Source organism: Lissotriton vulgaris, chromosome 8 (genome assembly GCF_964263255.1).
Source record: "Lissotriton vulgaris chromosome 8, aLisVul1.2, whole genome shotgun sequence".
NCBI classification, from domain to species: Eukaryota; Metazoa; Chordata; class Amphibia; order Caudata; family Salamandridae; genus Lissotriton; species Lissotriton vulgaris.
In genome coordinates this window covers 1,555,506,171-1,555,529,349 of record NC_141696.1, presented here as the reverse complement: position 1 = coordinate 1,555,529,349, position 23,179 = coordinate 1,555,506,171, and the positions used below count along the sequence as shown (strand labels likewise).

The 23,179-nt window shown below is 46.0% G+C and overlaps 1 protein-coding gene across 2 annotated transcripts in view; it reads right to left on the bottom strand.

Annotated features, from left to right (window-relative positions):
• The window catches only part of LOC147700381 (butyrophilin subfamily 2 member A2-like), a 151,647-nt gene that overhangs the window by 95,887 nt on the left and 32,581 nt on the right, over positions 1–23,179 (bottom strand). For both annotated transcript variants that reach the window (XM_086935745.1, XM_086935746.1), the window contains exon 2: positions 18,275–18,406. In XM_086935745.1, coding sequence (XP_086791871.1) covers positions 18,275–18,406 — 132 coding nt within the window. The remainder of the gene's footprint in view (positions 1–18,274; positions 18,407–23,179) is intronic.

Sequence of the window (23,179 nt, the reverse complement as noted above, 5' to 3'; positions counted from 1 at the left end):
GTAAGGGTATCGTCCAACTTGCAGCATTCCCTCCCATATAGGACATCATAAAGGCAGTCTTGGCAGAGTCATCATGGAATACCCCGGGTTTGCATAAGTAATGTAACCTACACTGATTCAGGAAGGTTTCGACTTTACGTGCATCCCCAAAAAACCGTTCAGGAGGAGCCAAGGGTATCCCCATATTTTGAACTATATGTACCGTCTGAGCAGGGTCAGTGGGAGGGGATGTCACTGGTGGAATTACAAAAAATCCACCCCCCTCTGCACCTAGCGGAGCAGGGTACGTTGCAGATACTGGAGGAGGCAACGTGGCAGGCTTTATATAGGGAGTCCCCCCAGTGCTTACTCGAGAAAGTCCTGCTACCTCCCTCCGGAGAATGCCTACTTCTTTATACCAGGCTTGATTCTCTGATCTGGAAGCATTCACCTCTAACTGTAAGGCCGCTAAGCTTTCCACCACAGAGGTCAACACGGTCTCGACCTCCATCGTCCAGGCCGGCTATGTATACTTGGGCTTGTCAATCTATCAGGATTGGCTGTAGCTCAAGAATAGAAATATAGCCACTAACTTTTACCAAACGCCAAGCGGAGACGATGGGTGATGTAAGTCCCCTAATCCCCAGAAACACGACCTCCAACAAAGGGCAAATAACTACCTCTGCGTGAATTCGTGCCCCCAGGGAAGAAAGGAAAAGAGAAAAAATAATAAAGCAGCTGTGGTCTCGGTGTAGCACTTGCAGTCCTGGCCAACCTTCAACGAAGACCCCAAAGTTCTGCACACTACAGTAGGATGACAAAGAATGGGTATAAGTAATGTGAAGAAAAATACCTGGACTCGTCTTATTTCGAATTCTCCTCACCCTACTCACCCATAGCTCAAAAACTGTCTCTTGAAATAATGTTCTCTTGCTCTCTATATTTTAAATCAGGAACAGAATACTTTCACAGCTGAAGCCAACTTTAGCCAGGTACTCCTCGCATAAGTCAAAAACATGAACAGTCATTTATCTTCAGAATAGGCTCGCAGCAATCCTTTCTTCATGAATGGTATTCCTTCATACCACACTAAACAGTTTACGGTTTTGCGGAAGCCTTTCTCAATTCCCAAATTTCTTCTTTCCGGAATAGAAGTTCAGATAACTAAACAAACAAAGCTGCCACGGTACTAATTGCCTCTAAGGAAAGCTTTACTACAGAAGGCGTCTTTAGCTCAGACGCGCCTCGAATAAACACTTTCACTCTTTTCTCGCATGCCCTTTAAAAACGTAGATCTTGCGTTTTAAAGCACAGCGGCTGCTTGAAACAGTTTTCAGTCGCAAGACTAATTCACAAATGATTGCTTCTTACTGAAGCTTCTTCCTCACTTGAATACCTGGCACTTTAAACAAGTTCCACGAAGTCCTCCAGGAAACACAGTTCAACAAGGTGACAGTAAATGAAACACGGCTTTTCTTCCTTCTTCAAGCTGAACTCCGGCGGGGAGCACCATCTGCGATTCCAAAACCTCGAGGGAAAATTGACAAGCACTCTCCTGGTCTCTGGGCGGACCTTAAATGTGCACCGCCTTCATTTTTCACCAGTGTCAAGCCTAGGGATGCTGGGACATGTAGTTTTGTGCGTTTTTTCCCCAATATTGCGTTTTTCACTGAATAACAGTGATGTTGATTCTTACAGCGCCAGGAAATCGCTACAGCTAGCATCAATGGGAGGAAGGGTCCTGTCCTGAGAGGCTCATGCTGGAAGCTAGCATCGATGGAGGGAAGGGTCCTGCCCTGAGAGGCTCATGCTGGAAGCTAGCATCGATGGAGGGAAGGGTCCCGCCCTGAGAGGCTCACGCTGGAAGCTAGCATCGATGAAGGGAAGGGTCCTGCCTAGAGAGGCTCATGCTGGAAGCTAGTATAATTGGGACGTAGGGTCCTGCCCTGAGAGACTCATGCTGAAAGCTAGCATCGACAGGAGGAAGTGTCCTTCCCTGAGAGGCTCATGCGGGAAGCTAGCATCAATGGGAGGAAGGGTCCTGTCCTGAGAGGCTCACGCTGGAAGCTAGCATCGATGGAGGGAAGGGTCCTCCCTGAGAGATACAGGACTTCATAGAATAATGCCAAATATTGTGCTAGAAATATCGGTCATCGACCAATTGGAGTTAATAATAGAAAATCAACACCCAACGAAATGGCCTTTTTGAGAATTATTTTTGGGACACACTATTAAAGGTAGACATTATTTTTATCAACAGTTCTCAGACACACAACTCTCTGTGTTTCTTTGCGCGGCTGCTTAAATGGAAGTGTTGTCCATCATAACACAGTGGCCCATGAGAGCATCAGCGGTGGTGGAGGTACCACAGACCACTGATGGACTGTGAGTGATGTGAACTTGAGCATCCAGTACAATACAACCTGGCTTGTGGGACATATTTACATGTCAGAGTGTGAGGTAGGAGGGGTGTGAGGCAGGGGCGTGCCTACCAAGCATTCAGCAGGTGCAGTGGCGCTGGGCCAAGAGCTGTGAGTGGTGTGAGTGTCAGGGTTCATGCTGGATTGCGCCTACCTAGCAATTCTAAACTTCATCTCCCAGATTGCTTGCCGGCGAGGGGAGGATTTAGGTGCTAAATGCGTACAGGAAGTTGCGCGTAATCTGTTCCGTTCTGTCTTGCTCTCTCAGGCGAGAGAGAGGAAGGATCAGGGAGGTGTCGCTGGAGGGTCTCGTCGAATGAGAGATCCATCTTCTCTCCTGTTCATAGTCACCGAAGAACATGAGTACTCTGGGGCCTTAGGATCGGAATACGGCGGTAGGCTACCGTGTATTGCCGTTTCCTTTTGTTTTCTTACAGTGAAGCGTTTGAGCCGGTAGGCTTGCCGCGGGATACGGCAGTGTTTGGTTAACCGCGTATCACCGTTGCGGGGTATTTTACATGTTGTGTTTTCCTTATTCTCGGCAGAATACTGCGGTGGTTGCAACCGCGTATTACCGTACGTGGGCTATTCCTTTTCATCTATACTACTATTATAAAGGAAGAGCTTTGAGGCGGGTAAACTCGGGAACCACAGCACCAATCCACACACCCGATACATCGTTGTAATCCTAAGGGTGTGCAGATGGACATAGGCTATATAAATAAAAAATAATACGTTATTAAAAAATATAAGTTAAAAAAAAAGTAGTCCCTTCAAAGTAGCGCCGGCTGCGACGTGCGTGCTGACATCAGGAGCGGCGTACACGCGAGGAGCGGCGGAGAACAGCGCGGGGAGGAGCGGCGGAGATCAGCGCGGGGAGGAGCAGTGACGAGGAGCGGCGGGGATCACGGGAGCAACGGACATGACCGGCGGACAGGCGGTGAGGATCGGTGGGCAGACAGTGAGTAGCGGCGGCAGGGAGGAGCAGTCAGCGGCGGATGAGGTAGGGCGCCAAGTTACCAGTCAGCAAAGCAAACGTGAGGGAGGAGCGGCGGCGGGGAGGAGCGGTGAGCGAGCAACAGGTACCGGAGGAAAAACAAACGTGTGCAGGAAAAAGTAAAGTGGGCAGGTTAGCAGGAGGAAAAAGAAACGTGTGCAAAAGCGTACAAAGTGGAGCGGGGAGCAAACGGGCCATTACAGGACGAAAAAGTGAAACGGGGCATAACAGGGAGGAAAAAGTGACGTGGGCAGTGACGTGGGCAGGTTAACAGGAGAAAAAAGAAACGTGTGCAGGTGACAAAAGCGTACAAAGTGGAGCGAGGAGCAAACAGGCCATTACAGGACGAAAAAGTGAAACGGGGCATTACAGGAAGGAAAAAGTGACGTGGGCAGTGACGTGGGCAGGTTAACAGAAGGAAAAAGAAACGTGTGCAGGTGACAAAAGCGTACAAAGTGGAGCGGTTAGCAAACGTGGCAGTACAGGACGAAAAAGTGACGTGGCCAGTGACGTGGGCAGATACCAAACGGGGCATTACAGCAGGAAAAAGTGACGTGAGCAGTGACGTGGGCAGGTTACACAATGTCAGGGCGGGCGGGGGCCCTGAGCCATGATTGCTCCTGGACAACGTCGGGACGGGCTGCTAGTTACATTTATAAACGGAATACTGCGGTGGTCACAACTGCTGTATTGCCGTTTCAAGCAGGAGGCTTGTTCCTTCTTTTTTATTTTGTTTTGTTCTCGAACTTTGGATACATTATTGGGGAATACAGTGGAGACAATCCTTTTTAAACATTGTGTATTTATTTGAAAATACTTTGCCTCTGCAGTTTCCTTTTTGGACATAGCGGGTAGACCCTGTATTTATACCTTCCCGTTGGTGATTCAAATCCTCCTAGAGGAGAGTGGAGTTATCCTTGGATACACCTTTCTTTGTGGAAATACCTGCTGAGGTGCTCTATCAGAAGTTATATATTCTACGGGAATTATATATGCCTATTTTTGCACTGTACTGGGTAGGTAATATTAATGTGTTGTCACCTATAATCCGAGTAAAGGGAGTGAATGTGTGGAAGGTAATGCTTTTGATACTCTCCTTGCAGGAATGTTTACCAGGCGTAGCGAGGCCCACTTACAGAATCATCAGTTGTAGTTCTGTCCAGGTATATGACTGCGGTGTTTCTAGTGAGAATCATATGAGAGTGGACTATATTCTTGTGTTAACCCTGTGTCTGTTGTTTCGGGTTCTATTCCCACGCAGTCCCTTCCCTTTCCTTTCCCTCACCTGATAATTTGAAAGTCCTGTGGATATATCCATTTCAGTGACTTGGTAATATCAGGAGGTGGACCATTTATTCTGCTGCGACTGAATCCTGCGGAGCTAGGCCTGACAGTGAGCTTGAGCAGTCCAGTACAATACAAACTGACTTGTTAGGACATATTTAAATTTGAGGCCGGAGGGGTATGAGGCAGGGGCGTGCTCACCAAGCGTGCAGCAGGTGCAGTGGCGCTGGAGTCAAAGGCTGTCAGGGGCCCCCTTCTTTCCAAGTGTAACTGCTTCAGAGCTCTTGAATCCGTGCTGCACCAGCTGAGGTAATATAAATTTTGTGATCGATTGTGTCCCCTATCTTAGACCCCAACGACTCCGTGTACACGCTACAAGTACATGTATGTTCCCTCCACTTCAAGCTATGAAGACGCAAATACATTTGCGTCCAACGTTAACATGTCCTCTTTCAGATCCACCATGAATGGGTCAACTAGTCCGTTCCTAAACATGCCATGCCAACATCTTTATGTAGTGTACTTTACACGTTTTTCAGCTCTGGCGAAGTAGGCCCTGAATTCTGCCATCGAGCCTTTTCCCTGCCTTCTGACTCTGAATCTCAAACCTGGGCCTGCATCTGTACCCGTGACCTCTGCCTTACTCCCTGTGCGGCTAACGGTGCTTGGCTCAGCCTGTTGCCTGCCAAGACTGTATTCAACCTTCGAATTATCTGCTCCACTCCTCGAAAATACATTCCTGTCTAGTAGTTTCACGTCAACATCCTTCCAGCTGCAGAGCAAAGGGCTCGGCCTCACTGTCTCTGTGCAAGTAATTCATGGCTCTGTTTCCATGGTAGGCCCATGCCCTCCCTTGCACCCCTCGCATCTCATGCAGACACGTAGACGCTCATACACGCACTCACAGTCAGTATAGAATAGCCTCTTGTCCGAGAGACCTTTTCCTTCCAGATAATACAGTTCCTTAAACATAAGATATTAGATACGATTTGGGATTAGGTTGATCTGACATCCAGACATCTGTCTCCACATGTAGGGCTAAATGTCAAGTCCCCCTTCACCCCTCAAGTTACACGTACATTACACGTCATACTGCTGCGCGCGCATCTCTGCCATGTATTTCTGCTGACACTGCCGGATTCACTCATGGACCCGCCTACTTGTGACATCATGTTAAATGACGTTCTTGTTCACGCCTTCATGCACGCCTATTGTAACGCCTTTTTGTATTACGTACATGCACTCTTATCTCTCTTCTCAGCTGTTACGCCTCCTGCATATGCCTTTACTGTAATGCATTGACTATATATATGAATGCCTGTCAATAATGTATTGTCGCATACTTGCATACTCGCATATTACCATTGACTCTGTCAGTCTGTCCCTTCCCGAACCTGCGTGGTGACGGAACGGTATGCCACCTTGGCTCGAGCCAATATGCTAATCACCCAATTCCTTTTTAAGGAATAAAACCCTTTTTGAGAAACCTCAAATATCACGGATTTTGCCTCTTATTTATTATGAGTTATTCTTATTGACTTTACCGCATAGAAATTCAGTACCAGGTAATTAAATTTACCACATAATTGGCGCCCGAACAGGGACTCCTCCCCCATCTCACCCACCGGAGGTGCTTTGCAGGCTTAGCCCCCTGCCACAGCCGGACGGAAACTACGCGTACCCGCAGGATTTCCTGTATCTCCCTCAGGCCAACGGAGGTGACTGAGGCCGCGATCGACACCCAGACGAGGCGGTGAGAAGTGCGGAGGATCCCGACCAGAGCCTAGCTGAGAGAGCAAGATCCGAGGTATACGGAGGCCCACCAGGTTCCGAAGTTCCGAAGTATCTGCGTCACGAGTCGAGTCCGAATCCAGTCCGAATCCAGTCGAGTCCAGTCCAGAGTTTCCGAGGCCTTCTGTTTCCGTGCTTCCCAGTGAGTACCGTTGCTGGGGACGCATCTAGACGTGCGCATTAGTTTGTGCCGGTCAAGACAGGTTTGGGTACACAGACCTGGTCTGCACTGTTTTAAACAGTGTATCTGTACTGTTTAGCAGTATATCCAGTCTGCACTGTTGAGCAGTGTATCTAGTATTATGCAGTTAGCGAGTTACATTCTAATTGTTATTGTTCATCTCAAAATGTTTTAATGTGTCTCAAAATGTCGTGGTATGAGTGATTGTTCGATCGTCATTATTGTGATTATTGTGTTCATTGTGTTCATATCCGAGTAAGCACCAAGTAGCCAGATTTTCTAAGATGCCGTTATTCTCCAAATTAAGACAGATAAAGACTAGAAAAGGGATACTCGAGGAAGCTGTTCCCATTCCACCTAGGGACACTCAAGGGTACTTTATGTACCACAAGCACGGCATAGATGCCGTTCTATTTCTCGATTTATGGGTGGACTACACTAAAGATCTAGCAGAGAATCAGAGATGGCCCGCTGCAGGGACATGGGATTCAGAGTGCATCATAAGAGTAGAAGAAGCATTACGGAAAAAGAAAGCCAGACAGTCACAGAAGGATGCCATCGAATTATGGCGTAAAGAATCACATAGGCGTACAGAAAAAGCACTTAGAAAAGAAGAGAAAAAGAAAGAGGATTCAGACAAGGCCCAAGAAAACGTATTAGTTGAGGAAGGTATCAGAGTAAAAATAGAACAAGTAGACAGACAACTAAACACCCTTAGGAATGGTATGTATCCTCTCCTGGCCGAAGGTTTACCTAAGGCCACTCCGGAAGTACCAAAAGATCTACCACTTCCCATGCTCCCGACTAAAATGCATCCCAAAACGGCGAAGGACATTTTCCTTTCTTCCTATCTAGATGATGTAGCGCCCGCATATGCTAATACTGCACCGCCGCGCACACCTCCTACTGGCGGCGCTCGACCCCGAGACAATCAGCTCCTACCCCCGCGACAAGCTACTCCTCCACCTCTTCCTCCCGTTCCGAATGTCCCTCCTGGTCTTCCTCCCGTTCTTCCAGCTCTTCCCGCACCCATTCCTCCCACTTTTCACCCGAACAACCCCTTCGGAGCCAGTGCCTCAGGAGGCGCGTCCGGAGGAGCGATAGGTTTCCAGACACCTCCACAAGTACAAAGATTGACTTACAGGGATCTAGCACAACAACGTACACCTCGATCAGCCGATTTTGACATAATAAAAGAGCGCCTCGGGGATTGTAGATATGATCCAGTACCCGGTAGAAATGATGAAAGATTAATACTAGCATCAGTACGACTAAGACGGGTCACCAACTTTTTGTTGACCCTACCCGGAATGGTTGAACATCTAGACAGAATATATCATTTTGTCCAAACAGGGCAAGGACCTGAAAGTATTAAGGAAGCCATGGCTCACCAGAAAGTTGACACTCAAGCCAAGATATTACGGTTTTTTATAAACTGCTTAATAAGAGAACAAGATAGGCCGGGGATGGACCCGGAGGAAATGAAAGCACTTCATAGATGGGGTCAGAATATAGCAGACGGGAGCCATGATAAACAGAATTGTATAAAAAACATGTATCAAAGAATCAGAAGCGTAGTAATAAAAATACATGAAACAAGACAGTTAGAACCAGAAAATGAATCAGACAAGTTTGAGTCCTCAGAAGAGGAGCAACCAGAAGAAGCTACAGGACAAGCACAATTACCAGTTAGAGAAACGATAGCGTATGTAGGTAAAGGGAGACCCTTTAATAATTCAATGCGCCCAGTGCGTCCAGAAAATAAAAGAATTTTTCAAGAAGCCATGTGTAATCCAAGAACTCCTGAACACTTATTTCAAGCTACTGATAACAGACTCCGAGAACGAATGGGGTACCATGTACTAGATTCTATGGATGAACAAGAATTAGCGAGGTCAGCAGTACAATGGGCTGACAGTCCCGAGAAATATAGTGATGATGCGTTAGCACACACATTTCTGAATATGACACCAAGTGAACAGCGTTTAGCTGGTACGTACATGATACAACACCTACTTCTATTGTATAGAAGCCAACATTCCGATCCAGGCCCCCTGCCTGATATATTAGCAGAACTACTCATGAATAAGTGGAGAGGTCTAGGTACCGATCTAATTAAGGTAATTCTAGAACATCGGCACAGATATAGTGCTTTTCTATGTCCACAATCTGATCCAGCACACTCCATGGAAAGAAAAATGTATTACATGGATAGACAGAATCTGTTACGAGAAGTGCACCCAGTTCAGAATACCGATAATACACTTAGACGTGTGTTTGTGTTCACACCCATAACCAAAATAGAATTATTGGAAATGAAAAAACTAGTACCTAGCCATGATAAAGATCCCGCAGGTTTTCACCGTGAAATAAAAGACATGTTACTCATGGGTGACTATACTTATCCCGACCTTATGAAAATATTGAAAGTATTACTGCCTCCTGGTATTTATGAGAAACTTAAAGAAAAGGAATGGGAAGTGGGAAATGCAAAAATTGATTGGACTGCATTAGAAAACGAAGAAAATACTAGAATTCCAGGCCAAGGGCTTGGGGATAAGGTTAAAGCATTACCAGGATTGTTAGTACAAGTGTTGCCACGTTTATTAAGTACGAAAAAGGAAGATTGGGGTGCAATCTCAGCCTGTAAACAGAAACCCGATGAAGACACTAGTGATTTTTATACTCGATTTGAGAAATGTTTTGGTATTAATAGCGGCCTGAAACCAAGCAGCGAATCATATCCACACCTTTTTGTAACGAAATTAGTCGAGAATTCCCTACCCCAGGTTAAGAACAGAGTACTGAAAGTCGAAAGCACTTGGCAAGCTAACACCCCTTCACAAATGTTACAAATGTTACAGTACCACCAGAATAGAATTAGAGAAGAACAAGAACATGAACAAAGACGTATGAAAGACACGAAAATGAAAATGTTAGTTGCCCAGTCAGTTCCTGCTGATGGTCACAAAAAGGGTGCGACCCAGCCCAGTAACTCGACGGCTCCTGTTAAAGGGACATGTAACTATTGTAAACAGCCAGGTCATTATGTAAACGATTGTGCAGTTCTGAAACACAATATCTCCACGGGTAAGACCAAGGAGAGACCGCGCGTACCTAGACAAGATCAGGCCCAGCAACAAGCACCTCAGAATATACAACATATTCCGCCTATGCCAGCTTCATCACAAACTGTAGCAGTGCCACAGCAACAGCCTATTACTGCAACACAGAGCACGACACAACAGATGTACCAGTATGCACAGAATGACTACCCCGATTATCAGCGGTACACATGAAACAGCCTAGAGAGGGAGTTTGGCTTGCCCCTTATTGAAGTTCCTGTAGATCAAGAGGGTCCTTATGTACACAGTCAAGTGTTAGGAAAAGACAGAAAGTTTTTAATTGACACAGGGGCAAGCAGGACCACAATCAGTCACAATGAGGTTCCAGGGGCACCCCTCTCAGGCTCACAGAATGTTTCCCTTGGATTTTCAGGAAAGCCTATTATTAATGAAGTATCACAGCCACTTCCCCTTGCAGTTGGTCCCTTGACACGGACTACAGATTTATTGCTTACAAAATCATGTCCAGAAAACTTGTTAGGTATAAAGACACTGAAAGCTCTAGGAGCTATAATATGCTGTTCTCCGGAAGGAGTACGATTATTCTTGCGAGATTTTAAAGGCCATTATGTATTAAGAGACATGGATCCCCGGTTACAGAGTGTACCTGCACACTTGTGGGCGCAAGGCCCCACTGATGTAGGTTGTATGCACATTACACCATATCGAGTCACACTGAAAGCAGGAGTGGTATTACCACGAATTCGACAATACAAGTTACCTCCAGATGCTGTAGTGGCTTTACTGAGAATAATTGACGAGCTCATTGCACAAGGAGTGGTCGTGGAAACCGACTCCAATGTATGTAATTCTCCTATCATTCCAGTTCTTAAACGTACTGATCCAAATGCACCACCTGTTTATCGATTAGTTATTGATCTGCGCGAATTGAATAAATGCATTGTACCACAGTATCCTGTGGTTCCAGACATCTCTTCATTACTGACAGCTATTGATTCAGAAGCGACGTTCTTTACTGTAATTGACCTCAAGAACGCCTTCTTTAGCGTCCCAATAGATCCAGAAAGCCAATACTTGTTCGGATTCAGTTTAAATGGACGAAGTTTCAAATTTTCACGCGCACCTCAAGGATTCACAGAAAGCCCCAGCATCTATAGCCAAGCACTGAAAAGACAACTTGACAGTATCCACATGCCTGTTAACACCGCCCTACTCCAGTATGTCGATGATCTGCTGATCACCGCACGAAGCGAACCTGAATGTGAAACAGCATCACTGACGGTTTTAAATTTCCTGGCTGAGAAGGGGCACAAGGTTTCCCCTTCAAAGCTGCAATTCCGTGTTCAGCAAGTTGTGTACCTGGGTCACTTGCTGTCCAAAGTGGGGAGACAGCTCACTCCAGATCGCATCCAGTTAATTGTAAACATGTCACCACCGAAAACACAAAAGGAGGTGCGGGCTTTCATAGGCCTCACCTCGTACTGCAGACAATGGATTCCCCAATATGCATTTCTAGCAAAGCCACTCATTCAGTTGACAACTCAGGAGGCAGCGACATCGACTGTCCTCCCTTGGACTCAGGAACATACACAAGCTTTTGAAGACTTAAAGAAAGCCTTATGTCAAGCACCAGTTTTAGCAACACCATGTTACAGTAAGCCTTTTACACTTTTTGTTACAGAACGTGAAGGTACTGCCTTGTCAGTCCTCACTCAGGAACAAGCAGGTTCACACAAACCGTGTGCTTACTTTTCTAGCACATTAGATCCAGTAGCCCAAGCTTTACCTGCATGTTTGAAATCAGTCGCAGCGACAGCTTTAGCAATCAGACAGAGCGATTCCATAGTATTAGGACATCAATTGACAGTACAAGTTCCACATTCCGTGGAAGTTCTTTTAAATCGTACACAGACCCAACACTTGACCATAGCAAGACTGACAGGTTATGAATTGACATTGTTTCAACCACACATAGAAATCAGACGCTGCAGCACATTGAATCCTGCCACACTTTTGCCATTAAGTGGTGTAGACCCACTGAAGCATGATTGTATCGAAGTCATCACTATTACGACGAAACCCAGACAAGACTTGACAGATGTCCCATTACCAGACCCAGACCTGACACTTTATGTGGATGGTTCATGTATGAGAACAGGTACAGGAGAATTAGTGGCAGCTTACGCAGTCACGACAGACACCGAAGTTATAGAAACAAATTGTATCGACACCCTGTCAGCTCAAGCAGCAGAGCTCATCGCTCTGACACAAGCCTGTATTCAAGCCAAAAATAAGAGAGTTAACATATACACTGATTCACGTTATGCATTCGGAGTCGTTCACGATTTCGGAGTCCTCTGGCGAGAAAGAGGTTACTTGACTTCTCACGGCGCCAACATTCAACACGGTCCCCTCATTCAAGCCTTGTTAGATGCAATACATCTACCTACTGCGATATCTATTATGAAGTGTAAGGCACATACAAAGGTTACCGATACGATCTCCCAGGGTAACGACCTGGCAGACCGAACAGCTAAGCAAACTGCCCAGAATCGAATACATGCAACTGACTTGACAAAGACAATAGTTCCGACACCATCACACTGCATGACAGTCAAGGATCCCGCACATGATGTAATTGACATACAGACACATGCCACACCAGATGAAATGAAGAAGTGGACTGAACTAGGAGGGATCCAAACAGATCAGGGATGGATGACGAAGGGAAAATCTACATGGTTTCTCCCCGATTCTATGGTTCAAGTCATCATTAACACTATACATAGCCCAGCACACCTAGGAGAAAAGGCAATGCTAGATAGCATTCAACACATATGGTACAATAAGAACTTACGAGCCGCAGCGAAACAAAAAGTGCGTACTTGCATGATTTGTTGTCAGTTCAATCCAGGTAAAAGCATTCCTGTAGAGAAAGGTGGATTTCAGCCTCCCGATCACCCTTTTGAAGTCCTCCAGATGGATTATATCCAGATGGAACGTTGTCGAGGATTCAAGTATGTCCTCGTAGTCGTATGTGCACTTTCCCGATGGACAGAAGCATATCCAGTCCCAGATTACACTGCTCCGACCACTGCCAAGCAGCTGGTTCGCGAGTTCTTCCCACGGTATGGTTTGGCCCGTATCGTGTACTCAGATAACGGTCAGCCATTCTCATCCGAGCTTGTGAAACACATAACACTCCTGTTAGGGTCAATAGCAGTCTTTTTCAAGTTATACAGTGTTTTTTAATTTTTGGCGTTTTCAATTCCTTTCTTCATTGAAATACACTCTTCAACATTAGTCTCCAAACTTTGCAGCCATTCATTGTTTCCTTTGCGGCTGCTCAATTTAACAACTTGAATACACAATAGATGCGGTAACTGTTAAGTTTGAGCGCACAGCAGGTAAAGGAGTGTCACAAACGAGTATCTGAAATGGTGCTCTAAATGAATACAAGTCGGTTACCACGACTAAAGATATGCTAAAATTAGCTCAGACAAATAATAATGTTTCATTGAGCACTCAAAATGATCAATAGCAGTCTTTTTCAAGTTATACAGTGTTTTTTAATTTTTGGCGTTTTCAATTCCTTTCTTCATTGAAATACACTCTTCAACATTAGTCTCCAAACTTTGCAGCCGTTCATTGTTTCCTTTGCGGCTGCTCAATTTAACAACTTGAATACACAATAGATGCGGTAACTGTTAAGTTTGAGCGCACAGCAGGTAAAGGAGTGTCACAAACGAGTATCTGAAATGGTGCTCTAAATGAATACAAGTCGGTTACCACGACTAAAGATATGCTAAAATTAGCTCAGACAAATAATAATGTTTCATTGAGCACTCAAAATGATCAATAGCAGTCTTTTTCAAGTTATACAGTGTTTTTTAATTTTTGGCGTTTTCAATTCCTTTCTTCATTGAAATACACTCTTCAACATTAGTCTCCAAACTTTGCAGCCATTCATTGTTTCCTTTGCGGCTGCTCAATTTACCAACTTGAATACACAATAGATGCGGTAACTGTTAAGTTTGAGCGCACAGCAGGTAAAAGAGTGTCACAAACGAGTATCTGAAATGGTGCTCTAAATGAATACAAGTCGGTTACCACGACTAAAGATATGCTAAAATTAGCTCAGACAAATAATAATGTTTCATTGAGCACTCAAAATGATCAATAGCAGTCTTTTTCAAGTTATACAGTGTTTTTTAATTTTTGGCGTTTTCAATTCCTTTCTTCATTGAAATACACTCTTCAACATTAGTCTCCAAACTTTGCAGCCATTCATTGTTTCCTTTGCGGCTGCTCAATTTAACAACTTGAATACACAATAGATGCGGTAACTGTTAAGTTTGAGCGCTCAAACTTAACAGTTACCGCATCTATTGTGTATTCAAGTTGTTAAATTGAGCAGCCGCAAAGGAAACAATGAATGGCTGCAAAGTTTGGAGACTAATGTTGAAGAGTGTATTTCAATGAAGAAAGGAATTGAAAACGCCAAAAATTAAAAAACACTGTATAACTTGAAAAAGACTGCTATTGATCATTTTGAGTGCTCAATGAAACATTATTATTTGTCTGAGCTAATTTTAGCATATCTTTAGTCGTGGTAACCGACTTGTATTCATTTAGAGCACCATTTCAGATACTCGTTTGTGACACTCCTTTACCTGCTGTGCGCTCAAACTTAACAGTTACCGCATCTATTGTGTACTCCTGTTAGGGTATCAGTGGAAGTTCCACTGTGTCCGGCATCCCGAGGCAGCAGGTCTCGTGGAGCGCCATAATCAGACTCTAAAGATCCGACTTTCAAAAATATGTAGAGAGAAAGGCGTTGACTGGATAGTAGCCTTGCCAGTAGCCCTTTTCTATATGAGGATGGTTGCGCACTCTCGAACTGGGCTATCCCCGTATGAAGTGGTCTTCGGTAGGCCACCAAATATGTGGGGGACGCCTATACCTCGTAAAATCACAGATGTTGATTGCGTTATGCTGACAGATTACCTTGCCTCCTTGATGTCTGCACTACAATCTTGTCGTTCACAGGTAGCTGCAGCCTTTCCCGACAACACCGAGGTGAAGCCCCATGAAGTGGTCCCTGGTGATTTTGTGTTCGTGCGGAACTTTGACCGGAGAAGTCCACTGGAGCCCCGCTGGCAGACCCCGAAGTTGGTTCTTCTGACGACAAGGACGGCTGTTAAATTGGAGGGCAGAAAAGGATGGCTGCACTCGAGCCACATCAAAAAGTTTCACGGACTTCCTTCGGACTTGGACTCTAAGCCCTGCCCTCCTCCACAAACTGACTCAAAACTCCCCCTGGTTGAGAAAACCGCCTCCGAAGAATATAGACTAAAGTTACGGTCTAGCAAGTCAGACAGTTTAATTGTTTAAGTCCTCCCCTAGGTGAATCGGTTAAATTAGTTTCTGACATGTATCCCCTAGACCGAGATAGAGAGAGAGATAGACAGAGACAACTCAAGAAACATGCATATTGTAAATCACTTCGTAGTCACTGTATAGTGACATTATTGATTATGTTTTTTCTAAGCCTTCTTATTATTGCTGCCAGTATATTATTGCACATGTACTACCCTATTTTCAAGCGTGCACAATCTGCTTACAATGTCACTGCCGAACATTCTTTTAGCGAATTACCTCCCCATGAATTGTCTTACAGACTTGCGCTGCGCAACAACACATTCATTAGTATGTTACATCACTCCCATCAGACTAACAATGCTACAAACTGCTGGATATGTGGCCGACTCCCTCCCTACCAGAAATACAAGGGAGTTCTGCCCCTCTTTCCGTACCCGTTCACTCACAATGGCTCCTGTGGGGCATGGTTTAGATTGATTAATTCCCTAGATTCTGACATTGCTGTTTACGATGGGAATTGGGTTTGGGGAAACCTGAACTTCGTTCTACTTAAAGTCTGTTACCCTGACAAGAAGGGACTTCCCACTAGAATAGGAACTGATCTAGAAAATGAAGTATATGGATTAGGTAATTACACAATTAACCTCATGATTCTAACTGTTGAATCCGAAGCCGCACCAGTATTGCCTGCTATGTCAGTGTTACCCGTCAAAGGTGAATTATGTATCAGAAAGAATGGTTCCATACACTTAGGTCATAGTAAATGTACTACTGTGATCGAATTCAGTGATCGAGGCAAATCCACGTTTAGAGCTACTCGTCATTCCTACTTTGTCTGTGGCCATACCGCATATATACGTTTGCCTCCAGATTGGGATGGTACCTGTTACATTGCATTCCTTCTGCCACCTGTTTTCCTAGCTCCTCCTGATTATCACAGAAATACCAATCTAGTAAACAATAGACTCCGAAGAGATCTCCCGATTGTCGACTACACTGAAACGGCATGGGAGCAATACACAGACTTCAATAAAGGTTTCTTCCCCTACATAGGTACTGTTATTAATAGTAAACTGATACGTAGATTAACTAGAACCCTCGAAGCAGTAGTGAATGAAGCTACTTCCGCTCTAGGTAACCTAACAGAGGAACAGTCTGCCATGCGGGTTGTTGTTCTTCAAAATCGTCTCGTCATTGACGTCATCCTAGCTGATAGGGGTGGAGCTTGTAAGGTCATCGGGTCAAGTTGCTGTGTTTTCATTCCAGAAAACGCGCCAACGGTATATAAAGCTATAACACGTCTCCATAAAATTGCAAGTCTGATACATCAGAATCCAGGCACCTGGACTTGGTCCGGTTGGTTCTGGACAACGTTGACCGCTTGGGGATGGAAGATCCTATCCTTCCTAGGCATTGGCCTTCTCATAGTATTCAGTTGCTGCCTGTGTTTACAATGTGGACCGGCGATTTGCGGCCTGTGCGCCACATCATGTATTCCGCATTCAAATTCCCATTCAAAACGTCAAAAGAAGAAAGAAGAGCAAATGATTTTACATGAACAGATTGATCGATTCATGCAGATCGAAATATCATGAAGGGTCCGTAGGGGACAAGGAGGGAATGAGGTAATATAAATTTTGTGATCGATTGTGTCCCCTATCTTAGACCCCAACGACTCCGTGTACACGCTACAAGTACATGTATGTTCCCTCCACTTCAAGCTATGAAGACGCAAATACATTTGCGTCCAACGTTAACATGTCCTCTTTCAGATCCACCATGAATGGGTCAACTAGTCCGTTCCTAAACATGCCATGCCAACGTCTTTATGTAGTGTACTTTACACGTTTTTCAGCTCTGGCGAAGTAGGCCCTGAATTCTGCCATCGAGCCTTTTCCCTGCCTTCTGACTCTGAATCTCAAACCTGGGCCTGCATCTGTACCCGTGACCTCTGCCTTACTCCCTGTGCGGCTAACGGTGCTTGGCTCAGCCTGTTGCCTGCCAAGACTGTATTCAACCTTCGAATTATCTGCTCCACTCCTCGAAAATACATTCCTGTCTAGTAGTTTCACGTCAACATCCTTCCAGCTGCAGAGCAAAGGGCTCGGCCTCACTGTCTCTGTGCAAGTAATTCATGGCTCTGTTTCCATGGTAGGCCCATGCCCTCCCTTGTACCCCTCGCATCTCATGCAGACACGTAGACGCTCATACACGCACTCACAGTCAGTATAGAATAGCCTCTTGTCCGAGAGACCTTTTCCTTCCAGATAATACAGTTCCTTAAACATAAGATATTAGATACGATTTGGGATTAGGTTGATCTGACATCCAGACATCTGTCTCCACATGTAGGGCTAAATGTCAAGTCCCCCTTCACCCCTCAAGTTACACGTACATTACACGTCATACTGCTGCGCGCGCATCTCTGCCATGTATTTCTGCTGACACTGCCGGATTCACTCATGGACCCGCCTACTTGTGACATCATGTTAAATGACGTTCTTGTTCACGCCTTCATGCACGCCTATTGTAACGCCTTTTTGTATTACGTACATGCACTCTTATCTCTCTTCTCAGCTGTTACGCCTCCTGCATATGCCTTTACTGTAATGCATTGACTATATATATGAATGCCTGTCAATAATGTATTGTCGCATACTTGCATACTCGCATATTACCATTGACTCTGTCAGTCTGTCCCTTCCCGAACCTGCGTGGTGACGGAACGGTATGCCACCTTGGCTCGAGCCAATATGCTAATCACCCAATTCCTTTTTAAGGAATAAAACCCTTTTTGAGAAACCTCAAATATCACGGATTTTGCCTCTTATTTATTATGAGTTATTCTTATTGACTTTACCGCATAGAAATTCAGTACCAGGTAATTAAATTTACCACAAGGCAGACATGTTCAAAAACCACACTGGGTAGGAGTTAGAAGACTGCATTTACCACTACTATTCAAGACTCAATCATCCCTGTGCCTTCAACCACAGCTCTCCATTTCATCATCTCCACTCCCACAGTGACACTCACTAACATGGCTGAATACAAACAAACATGAAGGCCAGTCCAGGCCACCCTGGCCGCACGTGTATATGACATGATGCCATGTACCTCAACATGTTGAAACAAGGGAGGAAAAGCCGTTTACCTGGAGGGAGGCACAGAGAGGTTTTCAGAAGAGAGCCCGGAGCATTCAGGGAAGACTGTGGACCATCTCCAACCTCGTCTCGGAGACCAGCACAGCTCTGCCCCCGGGGGCTGTAGAATACTGCACGCTCCACTGCAGGGGGGGAGAACAAGAGCAAGGGGAGGTGGGGAGAAGGGAGGGAGAGGGGGAGAGGGAGGGAGATGGGGCGAGGGGGAAAATCACATTAATGATCCTCACAACCTAGGTAAAAACATCCAAGCGGCGGGGGTCATTAGTTTATTCTTTCTGAAAACCAAACTCCCACTTCAGGGCACTGTGGTTCAGTCAAAGAGCCAGGGCTTGAGGTCCGTCCTGAATTGGGGCAGTGACAGTGATTGCCTTAGGGCAGAGGTCTTTAAACTTTTTGATGCCGAGACCCCCTTGTAAAACCTTTTTAGGCGTAAGGACCCCCTTCCGACAAAGTTTCTAGAAATTGGTACTCCTCATCATCAACTTTTGACAACCATAAATGCGCCTGTTAGACCTCATCACATCCATCCATCATTCATCCACCCACACTTTCACACATCCATCCATCCTTTCATCCTTACATCCATCCTTACATCCATACATCCATCCTTCAACCATCCACCCTTTCATCCTTCCATCCATACATCCATCCTTTACCCATCCACCCTTCCATCCATCCATCCATCCATCCTTTACCCATCCACCCTTCCATCCACCCATCATTCATCCACCCACCTTTTCACACTTATCCATTATTGATCCATGCAACCTTTTATCCATCCATACATCCATCCACCCTTTCATCCATCCATCCATCCTTCATCCGTCCACCCTTTCATCCTTCCATCCATCCACCCTTTCATCCATTCATCCACACTTTCATCCTTACATCCATACATCTATCCTTCATCCATCCACCCTTTCATCCTTACATCCATCCATACATCCATCCTTCATCCATCCACCCTTTCATCCTTCCATCCATACATCTATCCTTTACCCATCCACCTTTCCATCCATCCACCCACCTTTTCACACATCCATCCATCATTCATCCATGCAACCTTTTATCCATCCATACATCCATCCACCCTTTCATCCTCCCATCCATACATCCATCCTTCCTCCATCCACCCTTTCATCCATGCATCCATCCACCCACCCTTTCCTCCATCCATCCACCCATCATTCACCCCCCCACCTTTTCACACATCCATCTATGCATCATTCATCCATGCAACCTTTTATCCATCCATACATCCATCCTTCTTCCACCCTTTCATCCTACCATCCATCCATCCTTTAGCCGTCCACCCTTTCATCCATCCACCCATCATTCACCCCCCACCTTTTCACACATCCATCCATGCATCATTCATCATTACAACTTTTTATCCATCCATACATCCACCCACCCTTTCATCCATCCATCCATCCTTCATCCATCCACCCTTTCATTCATTCATCCACCCTTTCATTCATTCATCCACCCTTTCATCCATCCATCCTTCATCCATCCACCCTTTCATCCATCCACTCATCATTCATCCACCCACCTTTTCACATATCCATCCATCCTTCATCCTTCCATCCATCCATCCAACCTTCATTCATCCACCCACTTTTTATGTGACTCTCTCATGGGGGGTTTGAGGGGGGGGGGGTCAGTATCTCTGTGTCTTCTTCCTTCTTTCCCGCTCATGGGAGGGCATCTCTGTGCCTCCCTGCTGGGGTGGGAGGGGGGGGGGACGTGTCACGGGACCCACAGCTCCAGGCGCGCAACATCCATTATACTCAAAGGGCTACACTACAGCCTGCTCCCTCAGACCTCACCCCCACCCACTTTCCCCCCTCCCCCAGCTCGTGTGTGTGAGCCCAACCGTTTCAGGGACACACACAGAGCCACACCCGAGTACTTGACAGGTCTTTAAAAGACCTTCTACCTGTTAATGAGCCTTTGATGTTTTTCACACCTCGGTGTGAATTAGGCCTGCCATGAGCACCCTCGATCAGCCCCACGCCAGGAATTGCATGCCCCTGACAGAATCTGCGACCCCCTTCCAAGGACTCCACGACCCCCCTGGGGGTCGTGCCCCACAGATTGAAGACCTCTGCCTTAGGGTGAGAGGCAGGGTGTTCCAGGTAATGAGGTCCGTCCTGAATTGGGGCAGTGACAGTGATTGCCTTTGGGTGAGAGGCAGGGTGTTCCAGGGCTTGAGGTCCTTCCTGAATTGGGGCAGTGACGGTGATTGCCTTTGGGTGAGAGGCAGGGTGTTCCGGGGCTTGAGGTCTTTCCTGAATTGGGGCAGTGATAGTGATTGCCTTTGGGTGAGAGGCAGGGTGTTCCAGGGCTTGAGGTCCTTCCTGAATTGGGGCAGTGATGGTGATTGCTTTTGGGTGAGAGGCAGGGTGTTCCAGGGCTTGAGGTCCTTCCTGAATTGGGGCAGTGACAGTGATTGCCTTTGGGTGAGAGGCAGGGTGTTCCAGGGCTTGAGGTCCTTCCTGAATTGGGGCAGTGACAGTGATTGCCTTTGGGTGAGAGGCAGGGTGTTCCAGGGCTTGAGGTCCTTCCTGAATTGGGGCAGTGACGGTGATTGCCTTTGGGTGAGAGGCAGGGTGTTCCAGGGCTTGAGGTCCTTCCTGAATTGGGGCAGTGACGGTGATTGCCTTTGGGTGAGAGGCAGGGTGTTCCAGGGCTTGAGGTCCTTCCTGAATTGGGGCAGTGACGGTGATTGCCTGTGGGTGAGAGGCAGGGTGTTCCAGGGCTTGAGGTCCTTCCTGAATTGGGGCAGTGACGGTGATTGCCTTTGGGTGAGAGGCAGGGTGTTCCAGGGCTTGAGGTCCTTCCTGAATTGGGACAGTGACGGTGATTGCCTTTGGGTGAGAGGCAGGGTGTTACAGGGCTTGAGGTCCTTCCTGAATTGGGGCAGTGACGGTGATTGCCTTTGGGTGAGAGGCAGGGTGTTCCAGGGCTTGAGGTCCTTCCTGAATTGGGGCAGTGACGGTGATTGCCTTAGGGTGAGAGGCAGGGTGTTCCAGGTCTTGAGGTCCTTCCTGAATTGGGGCAGTGACGGTGATTGCCTGTGGGTGAGAGGCAGGGTGTTCCAGGGCTTGAGGTCCTTCCTGAATTGGGGCAGTGACGGTGATTGCCTTTGGGTGAGAGGCAGGGTGTTCCAGGTCTTTTAATGCGAGCTATGAGAAGTATCTTCCAGAGCTGTGGTCCGGCAGGTATGTGGGTTGGTGGCCTCTCCTCCCCTCTCCCTAGCGCCAGCACAGAATGTACTGCCGAACGCTACGCACACACATTTGCACCATCGTACAAGGCTGTGTGCTTGAGTCTAGCATAGGCTTTGTTCTGGACGGGTTTACTTCCAGTCCAAAATACAATGACTAGACAAGTTTTGAAAAGTGTCCTACTTGGAATGTGTGTAGTACAGTTCAGCACACAGGCAATATCAGAACAGAAAGGAGACATGAAAACATTTACTTTTTTAACAACTACTTCCCAGCAGCATTATTTTCTGGTGCAGAACCCCCTCTACTAATGTTATTAGGTGGTGTTTTGCACCCAAAAGCACGGGTGGTTGTATGGGAACGCCCATGTACCACCCATATAATGCCCCCTTGACGCTAAGTAATGCAAAGCAGTTCTCCGTGCTGGTCCGTGTTACTTTACCCGACAAACGAATGCCAATACCGATGTGTGTTGGTTTGTAAACACCCCAAAAGGTTTTACGTCAGGTTTGCGTTAAGAAAGTAACGCAAACCTGACGCAAAACCTTTGGAAATCATGCCAAAAGTGTTTCCTCCTTTGCATTGGGTCACTCCTACATACAAATGGATGCCACCTTTTGCTCATACGGTGCAAAATGTGCACTAACGCGTTGGGTACTATATAAATTGCCACACAAGGATCATTGTTCCCTCCTATAATAACAAAATACCTCACATACGCAGTAAGTGAGTACAAACCCCCACTGAGCCCCTGTGACGCTAACTGTAATACGGCTCCTGTCCTGATGAACATCTAAGCGGTGGAACAGGGCTCTCGTGGCGGCAGTGAAGAACAACCAATCTCCGCCAGGACAGGGTCAGGCTTCCAAGGCTTGGATCATCCACAATCTTCTGATGCCTGCACACTGAGGTGCCACATGTGGGTGTTTGTGCAAATCTCATCTTAAAACATCACTCTACAGAACAGGAATGATTGTCCCATTGTAGGTTATTGCTGTTCAACTGTGTTTGCCCCTCAGTAAGACTCTGTACTGATCACCCTCAGCGTTGATTTGTTTTATTTTGCTGTTGTTGAATTTATGGCTTTTTTTGTTGACAAGGTAAAGACGCTTGCCAACGAAGCTTGCTTAAAGGTTCAATGAAAATGAATCAATGAAAACTCTCTTCCTACCTCAAAGGTCTTGATTATGCAACATGTTGCCAGGTGACCCTTTTCACTACTTTCAAGGCAAAGTGGCACAGGGAAGAGACAAAACAGGATTCGGGTGGGTGAGGACAAAGTTAACAAGATGAAGGCATGCAGGGAGCCACTCAAAACGAATATAGGTTGTTACAACGCAAACAATTACAACGCATGCTTTTAAAACACCGTTTTTACATCGCAACTACCATTACATCGCATGATTTTACACCACATGCCACTACAACACATTTTTTAAAACTACCATTACAACGCATAATAATTTTAGGGCCACAGTAGGGTAAGTGTTGGATAGTGTAGGGGTAGAAATTACTATTCCCATGTACCCCAGAACCCATACCTACCCTAAAACTAAAAAATCTTCATTACTTAATTTATAAGTAATGGCATGCGTTGTAGTGACATTCGTTGGAATGGCATGCGTTGTGATAGCATGCAGTGTAAAGGCAGTCTTCTTGTAA